The sequence below is a fragment of the Bombina bombina genome, chromosome 11 (genome assembly GCF_027579735.1).
Source record: "Bombina bombina isolate aBomBom1 chromosome 11, aBomBom1.pri, whole genome shotgun sequence".
Taxonomy (NCBI): Eukaryota; Metazoa; Chordata; class Amphibia; order Anura; family Bombinatoridae; genus Bombina; species Bombina bombina.
This window is the reverse complement of record NC_069509.1, coordinates 46,144,481-46,163,666: the sequence shown is the minus strand read 5'-3', so window position 1 is coordinate 46,163,666 and position 19,186 is coordinate 46,144,481. Positions and strand designations below refer to the sequence as shown.

The following is a 19,186-nucleotide window of genomic DNA, read 5'->3' as shown; positions in this document are numbered from 1 at the left end:
GTTGTAAAAAAAAAAAAATAAGTAAATTTTTAGACTCTATTTTTTTGTTAAATTGTCTAATTATTAGTTAAATATTGTTCAAATTTAAAGTGTACTATTTTTTATTTTAATTTTAAAAATTACTTTTTTGACAGTTCATTGTTTTTATGTTGCAAATATCGAGTATTTATTAAATAAAAAAATTAACAACACCAATGTATATATATTACATGTTTCAGCAATGAACCATACACAATTGAATACTATTGTCTAAAAGTTTATTCTTTATTTTATTCTTTAATAGTATTAAAAAAAAATTTTTTATTTAACAATAAAATTGGGTTACAAACGGAAATAAAGTTTTCATTTCGCATGCATTCAAAAATTTCAATGTAAATGTAATAATTTTTTTAAAATCTTTTTTGATGTCCTTTACATTTATTATTTTTAATTTTTTAATAAAGTGAAAAAAAAAAAAAAAATTTTTTTTTTAAATCTATTAATATTCCAAACAAAATAACTAAAAAAAAAAAAATTAAAATTTGAAAATGAAAACTTTGAGTCGAAATAAAAATGTAATATTACTAATAAAAAAAATTAAAAAAAAATATTAAAAAAAATATGTTTAATTTGTAACACAAAAAAATTAGTCAGAGATCATATCTAGTGCTGGTCCATCGTCCTCAGGGTAGTGAAAGCCCACATAAATGTTATCAGGTGCCGGAAAAGCCCTCCGGATGCTATTCACCACACAAGAAGGTATTGGTCTTCTGTTTTTGGGACCCAATCGGCCATATATCCAGGTAGAGAAACCTCTATATGCCAATTTTCTATAAGCTCTATAATAAATAAAAATTTTTTTTTAAATAATATTAAATCTTGCAAAAAATAAAATTTATTTTCTTGCACGGATAAGTATAATCAACCTGAAATTTTTTTTTTATTTTGTTAGTTGAAGCTTCCATAGTATTTCAGAATAGCGTATTTATTAATTTAAATGTCAACATTGTAGTTTATGTGTGTGTATTTTTTAGTTACTAGTTACACATTTAATCTATTTATGTTATTAATATCTGTGTCTCTGTAATTTTTTAAATACACATACAATTTTTATTAAATTTGTTCTAAATCTAGCGTAAAGAAAAGAAAAAAAAATATATATAGATAGATATATATATATATATCATAATCTATATGTATATATAGATAATTATTGAATGATTAGATTTATTTCTATTTATTTATAAATATATATATATATTTAGCTATATATATATATATATATATATATATATATATATATATTATAATTAGATAGATAGAGAGCTATACATATACATATTTAAAAAATATATTGATAGATATTTACCTTTGAGTAATGACATCGACAGCTGCTGATCTCATTTGCACATTACTATAACTTATATCATATACACGTTGTAGGAACTGCTGGTCAGTCTCTTGTATATGATATTGATGATTACAAATGCACGATTTCCCTTCCGGTATGTGACATGCTATATCATCATTTTCCCGGCAACAAAATGATTCTAATAGGGTAGGCATTAGTTCACATTTTCCACATATACACCAATCACGATTTTGCAGTCTTTCCTCATCTTCATTATTTTCTGTGCTTTGATTTTGTAACTCCGACACAGTGTTATTTTCATTTTCATAGTTCGGTAAAACCCTCAATGGATCGAATAGATGTGATTGTGAGACATCTATTTGGCTGGTCTCCCTTTTCTTTTTTTCCAAAAAATCGCGCATCTTGAAAAAAAATTAATATATGTATATTATTTTTAAAATAAAATAATTGGATAATCAAACTATTTACTTTTATATATATATATATATATATATAAATATATATATATATATATATATATTTTTTATTAAATTTAAATATATTTATTGAGATAAACAATAATATATTTATATTCGTAAAAATATATATATACATATATATATATATATGATTTTTTTATTATATTTATTGATAAATCTAGAAATATATACATATATTAAATAATATATAAATATAATTGGATAACAAGATAGAAAAAAAAAATTTATCCACGCACATCCGTTACCGTATGAGCAACATATTTTCATACATAACGTAAAAAAAAATAAATTAAAAAGTTAAATATAAAATTAATATTTATTTAGTATAAAAACATGAGGTGAGTTATACAATACAGTAAAAATAATTTTATAATGTACAAAATTACAAGGTGTACAAATTTAAGTGGTCCTAATAATGTCATTTTACACAGTAGGCTCAATCATTCCTGCTTTTAATCTTCAAAATATCATGATAATAATTAGATTTTAAATGTACAATTTATTACACTGTCATGATAACACAAGCACTTTGGTACGGTGCTCTAAGTTACATATAAATAAATTGATTTCCATAATCAACAAATACAAGTTACCAAAACTATTTACTTGAATTGAATATGAAAATCAAATCATTATTATGTAACTGATTATAATTATTGTTTTGTACGATATTCTTACACTTAGAAATTTAACAATTTTGAAAGTCAACATCGGATTACAATTAATTAAAAGTAAAATGTGACTGACATCACCCTAAAACAAATGCATACACACTATTGATTGAACATGCTCATGCTTTTATATATATTGATTTTAAATTTAATTAAATATGAAGACTCTTCACATTGTGAAAATTGAATTAAATTTGAAATATTTTTTATAAATTTATTTTGATAATTGACTATTGAAGGTTTAATTAGGATTTGTTGTGCCTTTGAAAGCAATGAAGATTCTAATTGTGATAAATTTGTATGCATTTATTTTTCTAAACAACACATTAAGATATTGTCTCGAATTTATTAATTTCATTGTTAAAATAAAAATTTTAAATTTTATATATTTTTGTATCAAAATATTTAATAGATTTTATACAAAATCATATTACTATGAACAATGTTTGTGCGTTGATAACTTATTATCGCTACAATTATTCAGATATTAAAATTAAAATGAAAACAAGTAAATTATAATTTAGTTATATATATATATATATATATATATAAATACATATATATATCACTATCAAAATATATAGATATATCAATTTTAATTAGATATATCTATATATATATATTTTTATATATCTATCTATAGAGATATATATATTTTGAGATATTGATCGATATTGATATTTTTAATAGACATTTATATATATATAAATGTATTTGTATATATCGATCCAGAAATAAATATATATATTATATATATATATATATATAAATAAATATATATATATATATATATATATGAATAAATATTGTTATATATATATATATAATATATAGATATAGATATATAAAGACCTCAGATTTGAATAAAAGTAAAAATAAATTTAAATTATTAATTCTAATTGACTAAAAATTTTAATCTGTTTATTTTTCATTATTAAATTTTAAATTTGTATATTACCAATTCAGCGACCTCCTCATCGCACATTTCCATCAAGGTTTTTCTTCTTGGATTTGTTCCTTGGGCAGCCATTTTTTGATTCTAATATAGTTGTATAGAAGAAAAAAAAATTAGATTAAATTGTATTAATAGTTTAAAGATGATCCAATACTTTTATTTTAATAATCATCTTTACAATGCTCAAAATCATATTTTAATTTTAAAAATTTAATATGTAAAATACATTTTGTAATGTATTACATTATATATAATTTAATGGTTTTTGAAATAAATTAATTGAACAATAAAGTTACACATTTACAATTTTTTACAATTTGACATCTGCGTTTAAAGGAAAACCTGGTGAAATTACATGTCCATGGTTAAGATACATCATGTAATTCTAATCCACTTTCAAATCTACTTACATTTTGATAAAGGTGCATATTTTAAACAATAAAATTTTTTTTTAGCAACAGCTAAGATTAAGAATGTTCAAGAATTGACACACTATACAATTATGCATTAGTGATTATATGATTGCTATGACATATTTCAAGTGATAATGGAAATTTTACTAATTTAAAAAATTTTTGGTTATAATTTTTAAATATTGATCTTAAATTCAAAGTAAATGCTTTTCCTTATCTTGAATTTTTAAATAATGACAATCTAAGATATTTCATGTTACATTTTATTGGACATGTTAAATTAATTCCATCAGCCTGATCAAATGACTATTGATCTATATTTTCTATTGTGTTCAGTGTACCTATGTGTTTGTAAATAAATTCTATTACTTGATTATCCAACATAAAGTTTTATCTATAGGCCACCTTTGAAGTTTATATCTCCTTCAGTTGAATACATTTTATAAAAAGACACTGATAAGAGTCTGATAAATAAATGTGTTAAAAAAGGCAGCCTTTGAGCATCAATCGGTTCATTGTAAATAGGTATTAAAAGGATAGAAATGGCTATTTTTATTATTCAAAACAAAATGTTGAATTGGGTATAATTTAAATATAATAAATGAAATGTTACTTAGTTAATATTGATGTGCTGATATCATGTATATAATTATTTTTTAAAATAGAGGTTTAGAGTCGGTAATTTCGATAGAGTAAACTGATATCCAAAATCGGTTTCATCAACTACCATTGTTTTAATATTTTTTATTTATGTTTAAGATAATCTAATGTAAAATTTTAAACATGCCTAACATATATTCAGTTTGATTACATAAATGGTAGAGTAACAGTCAACACATTACATTTGCATAATCAACATATGCAAGATTACAAGACAATGCAATAGCACTTAGTCAGAAATTCAAATGAGTAGTATAAATTTTAATAAGAAATTACAAAAGTTATGTATATTCACATTTTAATTGAACCATGTGATAGCAAACAGCAAATCACATATGGATATACGTATAGTCAGTGAATTCTTGAAAATACAACATCTGATCTGGTGATTCAAAAATTTAAAATATAAGAGAATGTGCGCATTTCTTTTAATGTAAGTACATTTTAATTTTATTTTTAAATTACATGCTGTATAGTTATCAGCGGTTTAGTACATATACTACATAAAAGATATCCTAATAAAATTGTTATAAATTTATTTCAGTAAGCATGAATGTCTATCTAACAAATTTTATTAAAACATGGAATTAAATAATGTATTTGTTTTTAATTATAATTAAAAACATAAAAAAAAAAAATTAGCATCTAGCTCCCAATATTTACATTAAAACTACAATGACTACATAAATATGGTTTATATTTTAAAAAAATATGTATATATAATGATTAGATCCATTAGATTTATAGCAATGATGATTCATAAAAAAAGATGCAATGGAATAGATATATAAAACAGAGATTGATAGGTAATGTAGCTTATATAAAATCAATCAAATATAGTGATTTATATTTATTCCAGAGTTCTTCAATTTAATGTTTTTGACTATCTCATAAATTATTTAGTTATAAATATAATAGTATTACATCAATTGCTATTGAAAGAAATATTGTTACCCATAAATAATGAATGATCAGCTAGCTCACAGTATTGAAAATTAACAAACTAAAGATAATGAAAGAGTGTTCTCACAAATAAATAAGATAAAGTATATATAATAATTGCATGGATAATACAAATAGAAAAGCAATTTGAATAAATAATAAAGCAATGTAAAGAATTTAAATTAAAAAACAGATAGTACGCGATTTTTCGTTAGAAAAACTATGACTATTGATTACAATTTAGAAAAGCAAGATTGCTTTAAAGTTTGTTGATCAACTGATAATTTTTTGAAAAAAACATGTAAGTTCAAATTACATAGATTTCTAAGTAGAAACAAACTTTTATAAGAAAATTAAAAATGAGCAGCTAGCTCACAGTACAACTAAAATATTACTTTATCTACAAAAAAATAATAACATAAGTACATGTTTTTTAAAAAAATAGATAAACTCTAGATAGTTTATTATTGAACAACAGCTTTTGAAAATATACATATGCAGGAGTGATATCTTTAGGGACAAAAAGTGGCTTAGATATAATACTTCAAAAATCGGTAAATAAAAATATTAAGATCTTTATTGAAGTTACACTGTATAAACATGTAATGCTTTTATCCCAAAAATTGAAGCCAAAAATAAATTTTTTTACAGTTAGAATAATGTTTAGATCGATAGCAATACACTGATGAGCTAGCTCACAGTAGTGAACATTTTTCGAAGTTGAATCACTAAATACTGTTATAAATAGTACAGTAGAAGAGGTTATGAATGTTACACAGCAATTAAAAAAGAAAGTAGGAATGTGTAAATATCTGCTATAGATATCATAGTTTGCTGCGATGTACAACATCCAAAAATGGCAAATAGAACGTTTGCAATGGAAGTGTTATGTAAGATAACCAAAGCATTCCAAAAGTAAATAACGGTAGAGAAAACCAAAAAAAATAATTTCGAAATGTTACGTCAATGTTAAATTATTGGAATAACATATCGATTCACATATAAGCAATACAATAAGAATATTCTTAGAAATCTGTGCATACGCTAACAAGAGAAAATTATTACTGATAGTAATTGTATAACATACATGGTTTTAGCAATCGAACAAAATTGAGACTCATTGAAGGCATGATAGAATAAAAATATCTACTTATAGTTGGCATTGAATAGTGGTAAACAATATAAAATTTAGAAGTGAGAATAGAACAAATATCATGAGAGCGATCGCATCGATACTTACTATCCAAATTCTGACGCCTACTATATAAATCAAAGAGTAAGGACTATAGCGCATGCGCTAAACATGAACGAGCACGGAATGTGGATGACGAGTAGTTATGAGACGCATGCGCAGTTGCATCGGTTTAATCGCGTGACGTAAATAAAAAAGGGGCAGGACGCCACGGGGTACGATGTCTAATTTGCACAGCGGTCTGTCAATCTAATGCAAAAAGAGGGACAAGATGGCGGGCGGAGGATCAGTGTAAGCGAAAACAGTTTATAAATGCTTCGTTACCAGAATAGAGCGATAATATAAAAAAATGATGAATGAAACTAACCTTTATTTTTAGAGATAAAGACATTAAGAAAATACATAAAGCGTGACTTTACATACACTTTAAATACAAAGTCGAGGGATACCACTAGATGTGTAGAATATATACAAAGTGATCTTAAATTAAGAAATTTCGGCATAGTTTTGTTGTTGTTTGAGTTATGTTTTGTACACTGGTGCCATTGTCAATCACCATGCATTTATATGGAGTGGGGCTACTGTTTTCAAATGGACTAATCACGGACAGTCTAGCTCTACTATTTCATTTTACTATACGGGAGTTTGTTCTCCTTTCTTTTGGAGACTGATGGTTTCTCCCTCTTTTGTTTCTGTTTAAACTTTTGTATCAACAATGACATCCTTTTGTAGCATGCTGCTAAATAATGACAATAAAAATGAATAAATAAAAAAATAAAAAAAAATACAAAATAGGCAGACATTATTGACAGGTTTGTTTTTTTAAAATTAGAATAAAGTTTCACAATATTTGAATGACAAAAGAGGAAACATTTTTAAAACCTGAACCAGATGTCAGGGTGCTGTAATGTTTATGATTTCTTTCTGGTTTGTTGTATCTATATATATTTTTTTGGTACTGCATATTTATATGCTGGTCTTGTCGCCATAGCAGCAACAATCTACCTGGGCTCCTAAGTTATATATAGCTTTGTTTACCACTGGTCTGTTCACAGCAAATAAATATGCTTTAGTATTGACAGCAGACTTTGATATATAACCCTGCTGTGAGATGAATCACTGCATCTATGGTGCAGAGACATATTTTCAAATGATTTGAACATCATTTATATCATTGTTGCTTTCCCTGCATGTAAGACATACAATGCTGTAATCCAATAATTTTTATTTCTGAGTAAACCCCAAATGAGCTATAAATGTCAACATATATTTTAATGATTCATATAAAATTCTATTGAATGTGTGTTTTACATTTGTGATACTAGTTGTAAAGGGTATTCTGACCTTTAACAGCTTGTATAGGAGCTGGATTTATTAATGATAGGATACAGCAAGCTGAAAGTTGTCAATGCCTTTAAGCTGAAAGTTGTCAATGCCTTTTAAACCAAAAGGAAAAAATAAGTGAGCGCAGGGTGTAGCCACCAAACTCCTGTTAAACCTAAGAGTCCCTTACATAGGTTAGCAATAGAAGATATATACATAAAAAGAAAGCAGGAGCGCTATAGCTAAAGGTGGATTTACAAACTAAAATTTATAAATACAAAAAGACAAAAGTGTAAAATAAATGGCTATGCTACAATTTATTAATAATGATGCAATATATGAAAAAACAAACTGTGTTTCAGAACCTAATAATATATGCTAAAAACGGACGTCTCCATTTATAAAAAAGGGGGTGAAAGGTTGCCACCACATAAAAGTTTAAAACAGTCAGAAACTTGAGTATGTGCAAATAAGCAAATCCGGATAGGTACTGGTATTATCTCGTAAACTCCTGGTAACAGTCTTAACCGCGGACAGTGTGTAACTCAGATGCCTCCGTCAAAAGCTTACAGATGTGGCCGGATGACGTCAATTTTATGGGCGCTGTCCCAAAGAGGCAATCCTATTGGTCTCTTTCGGTCCTCCGGAAAAAAGGAATGTAGATGCAGAATTCCACACAACAAAGTAACCGCTCTCAAATGCCTAATAGCACGCAGGGTACTTGTTGAGGAGGAGGTGTGTGGATGGCACAGATATCAGTCTTAGTTCAAAGCGGCCCCGCTGCAAAATGGGTCAGCGGTCTTTAGAGTGCAAGTGGATTCTGGTGCATTGATCAGTAGTGCTAACTTGTTAGGTATTCCACAAATCCTTCCAACAAGATCTTACAAGCACCACCGTTCCAGCAAAGTGGTATAAACAGTGTAGCTCAAACTACATAGATAAATTCTGTCTTATAAGTTGCAACTTCACATCAACGCGTTTCTCTCTCAGGGAGAAATAGGATTTTTTCACCTTTAATTCTGATTGGCTGATAGAATTCTATCAGCCAATCGGAATTCAAGGGACACCATCTTGGATGATGTCCCTTAAAGGAACCTTCATTCTTCGTTAGCCGTGGAAAGAAGAGGATGCTCCGCGCTGGATGTCTTGAAGATGGAGCTGCTCCGCGCTGGATGGATGAAGATAGAAGATGCTGTCTGGATGAAGACTTCAGCCAGCTTGGATGAAGACTTCTGCCGGCTTCGTTGAGGATACATGTCCAGTCTTTAAAAACTGTAAGTGGATCTTCGGGGGTTAGTGTTAGTTTTTTTTAAGGGTTTATTGGGTGGGTTTTATTTTTAGATTAGGGTTTGGGCAGAAAAAGAGCTAAATGCCATTTTAAGGGCAATGCCCATCCAAATGCCCTTTTCAGGGCAATGGGGAGCTTAGTTTTTTTTTTAGATTTTATTCGGGGGGGTTTGGTTGTGTGGGTGGTGGGTTTTACTGTTGGGGCTTGTTTGCATTTTTTTTACAGGTAAAAGAGCTGATTTTAGTTAATGATAGTAATATTTAATTAGATTTATTTTAATTATATTAAAGTTAGGGGTGCCTGGGTTAAACTTACGGTTAGGTTTAGGGGTTAATAACATCAGATTAGGGGTTAACAAATGTAGGTAGGTAGCGACGACATTGGGGCAGCAGATTAGGGGTTAATAAGTATAATGTAGATGGCGGTGGTGTCGGGGCAGCAGATTAGGGGTTAATAAGTGTAATGTAGGTGTCGGCGATGTCGGGGGCAGCAGATTAGGGGTGTTTAGACTCGGAGTTTATGTTAGGGTGTTAGGTGTAAACATAATTTTTTTCCCCCATAGGAATCAATGGGGATGAGTTACGGAGCTTTACGCTCCTTTATTGCAGGTGTTAGGCTTTTTTTTTAGCCGGCTCTCCCCATTGATGTCTATGGGGAAATCGTGCACAAGCACGTAAAACCAGCTCAAAGCAGCGCTGGTATTTGAGTGCGGTATGGAGCTCAACTTTGCTCAATGCTGCAATATTGCCTGCTAAGGCCGGGTTTATGAAAACCTATAATTGCAGCGCTATTAAAGTTGAGCGGTGGAAATAACTTGCAAGTTAGTACTGAGCCGCTCTTACCTTAAAACTCGTAATCTGGACGATAGATAATCCCTTTATTACCCTTTCCCCAGTTTTGCATAACCAACACTATTATATTAATACACTTTTTACCTCTGTGATTACCTTGTATCTAAGCCTCTGCAGACTAAAATAAAGAATTAAGTTAACGAAATGATTTTATTTAAATTTTAACTTCCTTTCCCTTCAATAACAGGTTGGTCACAGTGTGGCCGCAATATTAGAAGTAAACCCATTCTCTACTGTGTAAACTTAATTTGATACCTTTCTATTATAATTACACTATACCAAACTTGTTTTTTTTTTAATTAACCTGTTATATTTAGTGGTCCCGAGCATTGTTTTATTGGCTGTTTCAGAGTTGGATGTTCCAATTGGCAGAAGAATTCTTCATTCTGTTCTGAGTTCGGAGTGAAAACCAAAGATGCTGTACAGTTGTATGTGTTATCCGATTGCTTCTCTACTGTGATATTAGGGATCTTATAGGAATCCCCATCTGAAAGTTCCTGGCTTCCTTTGCCTTTGCTGAACCAGGTCACTTTTAGTGCATCAGGGAAAAAGTTTATGATTTGACATTTCACCGATACTTGGTTGGTATCTGGCAGCTTGTGAGTAGAAAATCCAATTATTTGAGGTTTCCAAGTAATATCTATAAGCACAAAATAACATATTAAAGTTATAAGAAAATACATGTTTTACATATGAGTTGTAGATTTAGTAAAATAAAATATGATATTCATTACTAACTCATTGATAATAGATATCATTTTTTCATTGATCTAGTCCTGTGGTAGTTATTAACACTAGATTGGAAGTTTCTTTAATAAGATGGTGAGAAAACACGAGCCATCACATGTGGGATTAAAGTCCAGTCTAGTAGAAGTAGGTAAAACAACCAACTGTCAGGATGCCAGGAATCAGACTAAGATGAGAAGTGCAAAAATAATCACACCTTTATTAATAACAAAAAATAATAAAAAATCCACAAGTCAAGCAACAAACCAGGAGTCAAAGCCAGAGCTGTTAGTCAGACGAGCCGAGTCAGGAGCCAAAGTGAATAGTCAGACGAGCCAAGTCAGGAGCCAAAGCGAGTAGTCAGACGAGCTAGAATCAGGAGCAAAGAGAACAGCAGAGTCAGGAACAAGCCAGGGATCAGGAACCAGGAGGGACGTCAGACAGCCAGGTAATACACAGGAACTCACAAACAGGTCTGAGACAACGCAAGGGCAAAGCTTACTGAACAGAGGCCCTTTAAATAATAAGTGATGACACCACAATTCTGAGACTGCAACCTGTCTCACATGGATGATGTACACCAGTCTGGCATAAGAGGGTGTGCAGGAAATGAGCAGCATCACACACTCTGCACCAGATTCAGCAAGAGAGGTGAGTAAAATGGCTTCCAGCAGCACATGGCAAACAATGCAGGAAAAAAACCCTGACACCAACATCACAGAGCTTTAACCCATTAATCACGCAATGTACTATGTACGTAGCTGGTCGTAAAGGGATTTGTATGAGTTTAATAGCGTTATTAGACCCTCCCTCCTGCAAACTTTGCGACGAGACTGCATTATTGAAAAAGACACCCACATAGAAAGACCAGCAACGTACAGTGTACGTCACTTGTCATTAAGGGGTTAATCCCTCCCATTTTCCCATGTTCCTTCGGTCATTTTTTTGCCTACAGCAAGGAGTGATGGTGAAACTCGAAGTGCTGATTTTCATATTAAAGGGTTTCTCTAACGGAGAACCTACACATAGGGCAGAGGAGTGAACAGGAGTTCAGTCGGGCATTGAAAAGCTTCTTCCAGTGTGGAATTGCTACCAGACAGTTTATTGTGCACAAACACTAATCAAGTGCGTTGATAATAATCTATTCCAGCAAGTTCATAAAACACTGTCCCTACCTCTTTAAGAGACCAAAACTCCTTTACAGACACACAAGCGTTTTACTAACAGACTTGCGACAAAGTGAATTCGAAATTATAATCTTAGAAATACATTTTGCAACTATTAACTACCTGGAAATACTAATAGCATTTTCAGGATTGGATTAGTAATACTAATTGATGAGACATTTTCTGGTTCATTTTATTTCATTTTTTAATTCATTTCATGCTTATTATATTTTATAAGTAGGATCCTACATTTTATGATATAATTAAGAGTTTATTTATAACAATTAAAGGCTAGATTAAAAGTGGAATGCTAAATTACTGTGGTAGCTATTAGCGCTCAGAAAATTAACCAGAGATCAGAACAATGGTATAAAGAAGAAAGCAGCCTGCACTCTCTAAAGCTGGTAAAAAAACAAGTATTTTATTGGTTACATTTAAAACAGCCAGGTACCGCCTGACATGTTTCGGCTGGAATAGCCTTAGTCATAGAAGTCTATGATTAAGGCTATTCCAGCCAAAACATGTCAGACGTTACCTGGCTGTTTGAACAGACTGTATCTACTAACAAGCTCCGAGGGAGCACAGAGGCCATGTGGGATACCCTGTCCCATTGGAGGTTGGCAGTAACGATTCAGAAAACAGAACAAGGAGCGAGCAGTATTGAGGCGACTAGGAAAAGAGGCTTGATTGATCACAGAGGGCGGATCTTCAGAATACAACACTCAACCAATCCAGGAGGAGGCGTGAGGACCTGGAATTGAGGCTGAGCTACACCCGAGTGATCAGCGTTGAGCCGGTCACCAGGTAGGTAAGCTATTACAGCTACTTCCATTGTGTCCCACGAGAGACGACCTGAACTGAAATATTAAAGTTAGTGCTTTACACCGACAGGTGTTCTACAGCTGATTCAATAACTAAATCTGTCCTGTTTCATCAAGCTTATCCGTCCATCGCCTCTGTGGCGTTGACTTGACTTTTGCCTCATTCGATCTTACTTAGCCTGACTGCAACTTCACCTGCCCCTACCCACACGACATAAGGACTTTGAATATAGTAAGTTCTAATTTACCTTGCCCAGCTGTTATTTAACTTTTATATGTTTATATAAATATACACATATTAACACATAAATATATATGTACTGTATATAATTATATACATATATATTTAAAATTGCTGCCATCACTGCATAGCTGTGAACTTGTAATACCACTCCTCATATTTTGCAGGCTCTCAGACAATTAGGAATGTTTTTAGAGCTGTGGAGAATAATATTCCCACATTGAACATTTTCAGTGTTGCAGACCTCAGTGTGTAACTTTTTTGATGCCACAATTGTCCCCTCTCTCTTTTCTCGCTGATATGAAGCTAATTCTCCTCAGAGCATTAGGGGCAGTAAACACCTTTTATCACAGAAGCTTTGCATAAATATTGATTTAACTATTTATGACCTCAAACTGTCATTTTATATATTTTGAAAGCCATTTTTTAATTTTAAACAGACAGTACTCAACTGGTGCAGCTAAATTCTTAGAACATACCTCTATTCCTGTAGAGGGCAATCTACTGATAATCAAACCCCTTATCAGCAGCGTTTACCATGTGCTGGTGTCTCACCTACTCCGTTATGCCACTTTTGCATGAGATTACAACATATATGAGATCTATGCAAATGACACCCTAACAGCAAGAAAGTGCTTGGTGATATCCCTACTGTCCAAACCACATTTAATAGAACGAATGTCTAATGCTTTATAATAGTGGTAATATTGTTACTCTCCACTTCTTGGCCGATATAAGAACAAATGTGCTCTTTTCTCTTACCTGTAGTAGCCAGTTCTTTGGATTCAGGATTGTCCATAGATTTGTGTTCCCAAGTTACAAAAACTTTACAGTTTGGATTTTTTAGATATTGCCCAGGAATTTTACAGTCACTTTGAACGGAAAAGGTGAAATCTGAAGGATCTTCATTGAATGTCTGTGTATGATTTACTGTCTTGTAGAGATCAGAGCATCTCCATTTGATTTGGATATCTTTGGGATAAAACCTTTCCAGTTTTAATGTAAATTGAATATCTCCCCAGTCACAAAGTGTTGTTTTTATAGGTTCAGAAAACTGAGGTATAGCTGAGAAATAAAATAGAAATCACAGTTAAACAAAGGCATATTACTTTTTTAGTTAAATATTTGCTATTTTAACAATTAAAGGGACACTGAACCCAAATTTTTTCTTTCGTGATTCAGACAGATCATTACATTTTAAGCAACTTTCTAATTTACTCCTATTATCACATTTTCTTAATTCCCTTGGTATCTTTATTTGAAATGCAAGAACGTAAGTTTAGATGCCGGCCCATTTTTGGTGAACAACCTGGGTTGTTCTTGCTGATTGGTGGATAAATTCATCCACCAATAAAAAAAGTGCTGTCCAGAGTCCTAAACCAAAAAAAAAGCTTAGATGCTTTCTTTTTAAAATAAAGATAGCAAGAGAATGAAGAAAAAATGATAATAGGAGTAAATTAGAAAGTTTCTTAAAATTGCATGCTCTATCTGAATCATGAAAGAAAAAAAATTGGGTTCAGTGTCCCTTTAAAGGAATATAAAACCCAATTTTTTTCTTTCAAGATTCAGTTTTAAGCAACTTTCTAATTTACTCCTATTATCAGATTTTCTTCGTTCTATTGGTATCTTTATTTGAAAAGCAGGAATGTAGTAAGCATTGGAGCCGGCCCATTTTTGGTTCAGCACCTGGGTAGCGCTTGCTGATTGGTGGCTAAAAAATTGGGTTTCATATCCCTTTAACATTTCCACTGCTAAGTCATTTCACACCCCTGTGATAGAGCTGTTTTTAGCTGTTTGCCACTAACTTTTACACAAAATACTATTGTATTGAGTTCCTCACACCAATCATAACTAGTTTATTATTTTTATTAATAGAACAATAATTTTACAAAAATCATTTTAATTTGTAAAACTACCCTAAAATGTGAAATGCTAAAATATGAAATAAAGAAAAAAATTACATTTTGTGTCATTTTTATGGTGTACAATGTAAATAGCAGTATGTGAGTTATTTGTTCTTAAATATTTCAAACACACATTTTATTGTCATTTATTTATCATCAGGTCACCTTCCCAAAACACCATTTCATTTTTTTATACCTTTATTGTTCAATGACAATTAACAATTTATTATTTTTGTCACTTTCCACAATCTTGACAATTATGCAGACTGACTGACTAAACCTTTTGTGACAGTGTATGCTTGCTTCTACCCCATTAGCTTTGCACTTTTTACAAAATACAATTTACTATCGGCTAGATTTGGAGTTTTGTCGGTAACGACCCGAAAATCTAACGCCGGCTTTTTTCTGGCCGCACCATAAAAATAACTCTGGTATTGAGAGTCCACAGAATGGCTGCGTTAGGCTCCAAAAAAGGAGCGTAGAGCATATTTAACGCAGCTTCAACTCTCGATACCAGAGTTGCTTACGCAAGCGGCCAGCCTCAAAAACGTGCTCGTGCACGATTCTCCCATAGAAAACAATGGGGCTGTTTGAGCTGAAAAAAAACCTAACACCTGCAAAAAAGCCGCGTTCAGCTCCTAACGCAGCCCCATTGTTTGCTATGCGGAAACACTTCCTACGTCTGCACCTAACACTCTAACATGTACCCCGAGTCTAAACACCCCTAACCTTACACTTATTAACCCCTAATCTGCCGCCCCCGCTATCGCTGACCCCTGAATATTATTTTTAACCCCTAATCTGCCGCTCCGTAAACCGCCGCTACTTACATTATCCTTATGTACCCCTAATCTGCTGCCCCTAACACCGCCGACCCCTATATTATATTTATTAACCCCTAATCTGCCCCCCACAACGTCGCCTCCACCTGCCTACACTTATTAACCCCTAATCTGCCGAGCGGACCTGAGCGCTACTATAATAAAGTTATTAACCCCTAATCCGCCTCACTAACCCTATAATAAATAGTATTAACCCCTAATCTGCCCTCCCTAACATCGCCGACACCTAACTTCAATTATTAACCCCTAATCTGCCGACCGGAGCTCACCGCTATTCTAATAAATGTATTAACCCCTAAAGCTAAGTCTAACCCTAACACTAACACCCCCCTAAGTTAAATATAATTTTAATCTAACAAAATTAATTAACTCTTATTAAATAAATTATTCCTATTTAAAGCTAAATACTTACCTGTAAAATAAATCCTAATATAGCTACAATATAAATTATAATTACATTGTAGCTATTTTAGGATTAATATTTATTTTACAGGCAACTTTGTAATTATTTTAACCAGGTACAATAGCTATTAAATAGTTAAGAACTATTTAATAGTTACCTAGTTAAAATAATTACAAAATTACCTGTAAAATAAATCCTAACCTAAGTTACAATTAAACCTAACACTATACTATCATTAAATTAATTAAATAAAATACCTACAATTACCTACAATTAAACCTAACACTACACTATCAATAAATAAATTAAATACAATTCCTACAAATAACTACAATGAAATAAACTAACTAAAGTACAAAAAATAAAAAAGAACTAAGTTACAAAAAATAAAAAAATATTTACAAACATAAGAAAAATATTACAACAATTTTAAACTAATTACACCTACTCTAAGCCCCCTAATAAAATAAAGACCCCAAAATAAAAAAATGCCCTACCCTATTCTAAATTACTAAAGTTCAAAGCTCTTTTACCTTACCAGCCCTGAACAGGGCCCTTTGCGGGGCATGCCCCAAGAAGTTCAGCTCTTTTGCCTGTAAAATAAAACATACAATACCCCCCCAACATTACAACCCACCACCCACATACCCCTAATCTAACCCAAACCCCCCTTAAATAAACCTAACACTAAGCCCCTGAAGATCTTCCTACCTTATCTTCACCATACCAGGTTCACTGATCGGTCCAGAAGAGCTCCTCCGATGTCCTGATCCAAGCCCAAGCGGGGGGCTGAAGAGGTCCATGATCCGGCTGAAGTCATCATCCAAGCGGGAGCTGAAGAGGTCCATGATCCGGCTGAAGTCTTCATCCAAGCGGGGCAGAAGAGGTCTTCCATCCGATTGAAGTCTTCATCCAAGCGGGATCTTCTATTGTCATCCATCCGGAGCGGAGCAGCAGGATCCTGAAGACCTCCGACGCGGAACATCCATCCTGGCCGACGACTGAACGACGAATGACGGTTCCTTTAAATGACGTCATCCAAGATGGCGTCCCTCGAATTCCGATTGGCTGATAGGATTCTATCAGCCAATCGGAATTAAGGTAGGAATATTCTGATTGGCTGATGGAATCAGCCAATCAGAATCAAGTTCAATCCGATTGGCTGATTGGATCAGCCAATCGGATTGAACTTGATTCTGATTGGCTGATTCCATCAGCCAATCAGAATATTCCTACCTTAATTCCGATTGGCTGATAGAATCCTATCAGCCAATCGGAATTCGAGGGACGCCATCTTGGATGACGTCCCTTAAAGGAACCGTCATTCTTCAGTTGGATGTCGCCTGGAAGAAGATGGGTCTGCGGTGGAGGTCTTCAGGATGGAGCCGGTCGTCATCGGATGAAGATAGAAGATGCCGCTTGGATCAAGATGTTTGCCGGTCCGGATCGCCTCTTCTTCCCGGATAGGATGAAGACTTTGGAGCCTCTTCTGGACCTCTTCAGCCACCGGATGATGGATCGCCAGCCCCCGCTTGGGTTGGATGAAGATTTTGGAGCCAGGACGGATCGGTGATACCTGGTGAGGTGAAGACAAGGTAGGATGATCTTCAGGGGCTTAGTGTTAGGTTTATTTAAGGGGGGTTTGGGTTAGATTAGGGGTATGTGGGTGGTGGGATGTAATGTTGGGGGGGGGGTATTGTATGTTTTTTTTTACAGGCAAAAGAGCTGAACTTCTTGGGGCATGCCCCGCAAAGGGCCCTGTTCAGGGCTGGTAAGGTAAAAGAGCTTTGAACTTTAGTAATTTAGAATAGGGTAGGGCATTTTTTATTTTGGGGGGCTTTGTTATTTTATTAGGGGGCTTAGAGTAGGTGTAATTAGTTTAAAATTGTTGTAATATTTTTCTTATGTTTGTAAATATTTTTTTATTTTTTGTAACTTAGTTCTTTTTTATTTTTTGTACTTTAGTTAGTTTATTTCATTGTAGTTATTTGTAGATATTGTATTTAATTAATGTATTGATAGTGTAGTGTTAGGTTTAATTGTAGGTAATTGTAGGTATTTTATTTAATTAATTTAATGATAGTCTAGTGTTAGGTTTAATTGTAACTTAGGTTAGGATTTATTTTACAGGTAATTTTGTAATTATTTTAACTAGGTAAACTATTAAATAGTTCTTAACTATTTAATAGCTATTGTACCTGGTTAAAATAATTACAAAGTTGCCTGTAAAATAGATATTAATCCTAAAATAGCTACAATGTAATTATAATTTATATTGTAGCTATATTAGGATTTATTTAACAGGTAAGTATTTAGCTTTAAATAGGAATACTTTATTTAATAAGAGTTAATTAATTTCGTTAGATTAAAATTATATTTAACTTAGGGGGGTGTTAGTGTTAGGGTTAGACTTAGCTTTAGGGGTTAATACATTTATTAGAATAGCGGTGAGCTCCGGTCGGCAGATTAGGGGTTAATAATTGAAGTTAGGTGTCGGCGATGTTAGGGAGGGCAGATTAGGGGTTAATACTATTTATTATAGGGTTAGTGAGGCGGATTAGGGGTTAATAAGTGTAGGCAGGTGGAGGCGACGTTGTGGGGGGCAGATTAGGGGTTAATAAATATAATATAGGGGTCGGCGGTGTTAGGGGCAGCCGATTAGGGGTACATAGCTATAATGTAGGTGGCGGCGCTTTGCGGTCGGCAGATTAGGGGTTAATTATTGTAGGTAGCTGGCGGCGACGTGGGGGGCAGGTTAGGGGTTAATAAATATAATATAGGGGTCGGCGGTGTTAGGGGCAGCAGATTAGGGGTACATAAGTATAACGTAGGTGGCGGTCGGCAGATTAGGGGTTAAAAAAATTTAATCGAGTGGCGGCGATGTGGGGGGACCTCGGTTTAGGGGTACATAGGTAGTTTATGGGTGTTAGTGTACTGTAGAGCACAGTAGTTAAGAGC

The 19,186-nt window shown here is 32.6% G+C and overlaps 1 protein-coding gene across 1 annotated transcript in view; it reads right to left on the bottom strand.

The window, feature by feature from the left end:
* Nucleotides 1-7,013: 7,013 nt before the first annotated feature.
* The window catches only part of LOC128642065 (uncharacterized), a 47,118-nt gene continuing 34,945 nt past the window's right edge, over nucleotides 7,014-19,186 (bottom strand). Inside the window, exons 8-9 of the mRNA XM_053694722.1 lie at nucleotides 13,842-14,144; nucleotides 7,014-10,765 (exon numbers count right to left, since the gene is read on the bottom strand). Of these exons, the coding sequence (XP_053550697.1) occupies nucleotides 10,425-10,765; nucleotides 13,842-14,144 (644 nt within the window). The 3' untranslated portion in view covers nucleotides 7,014-10,424. The remainder of the gene's footprint in view (nucleotides 10,766-13,841; nucleotides 14,145-19,186) is intronic.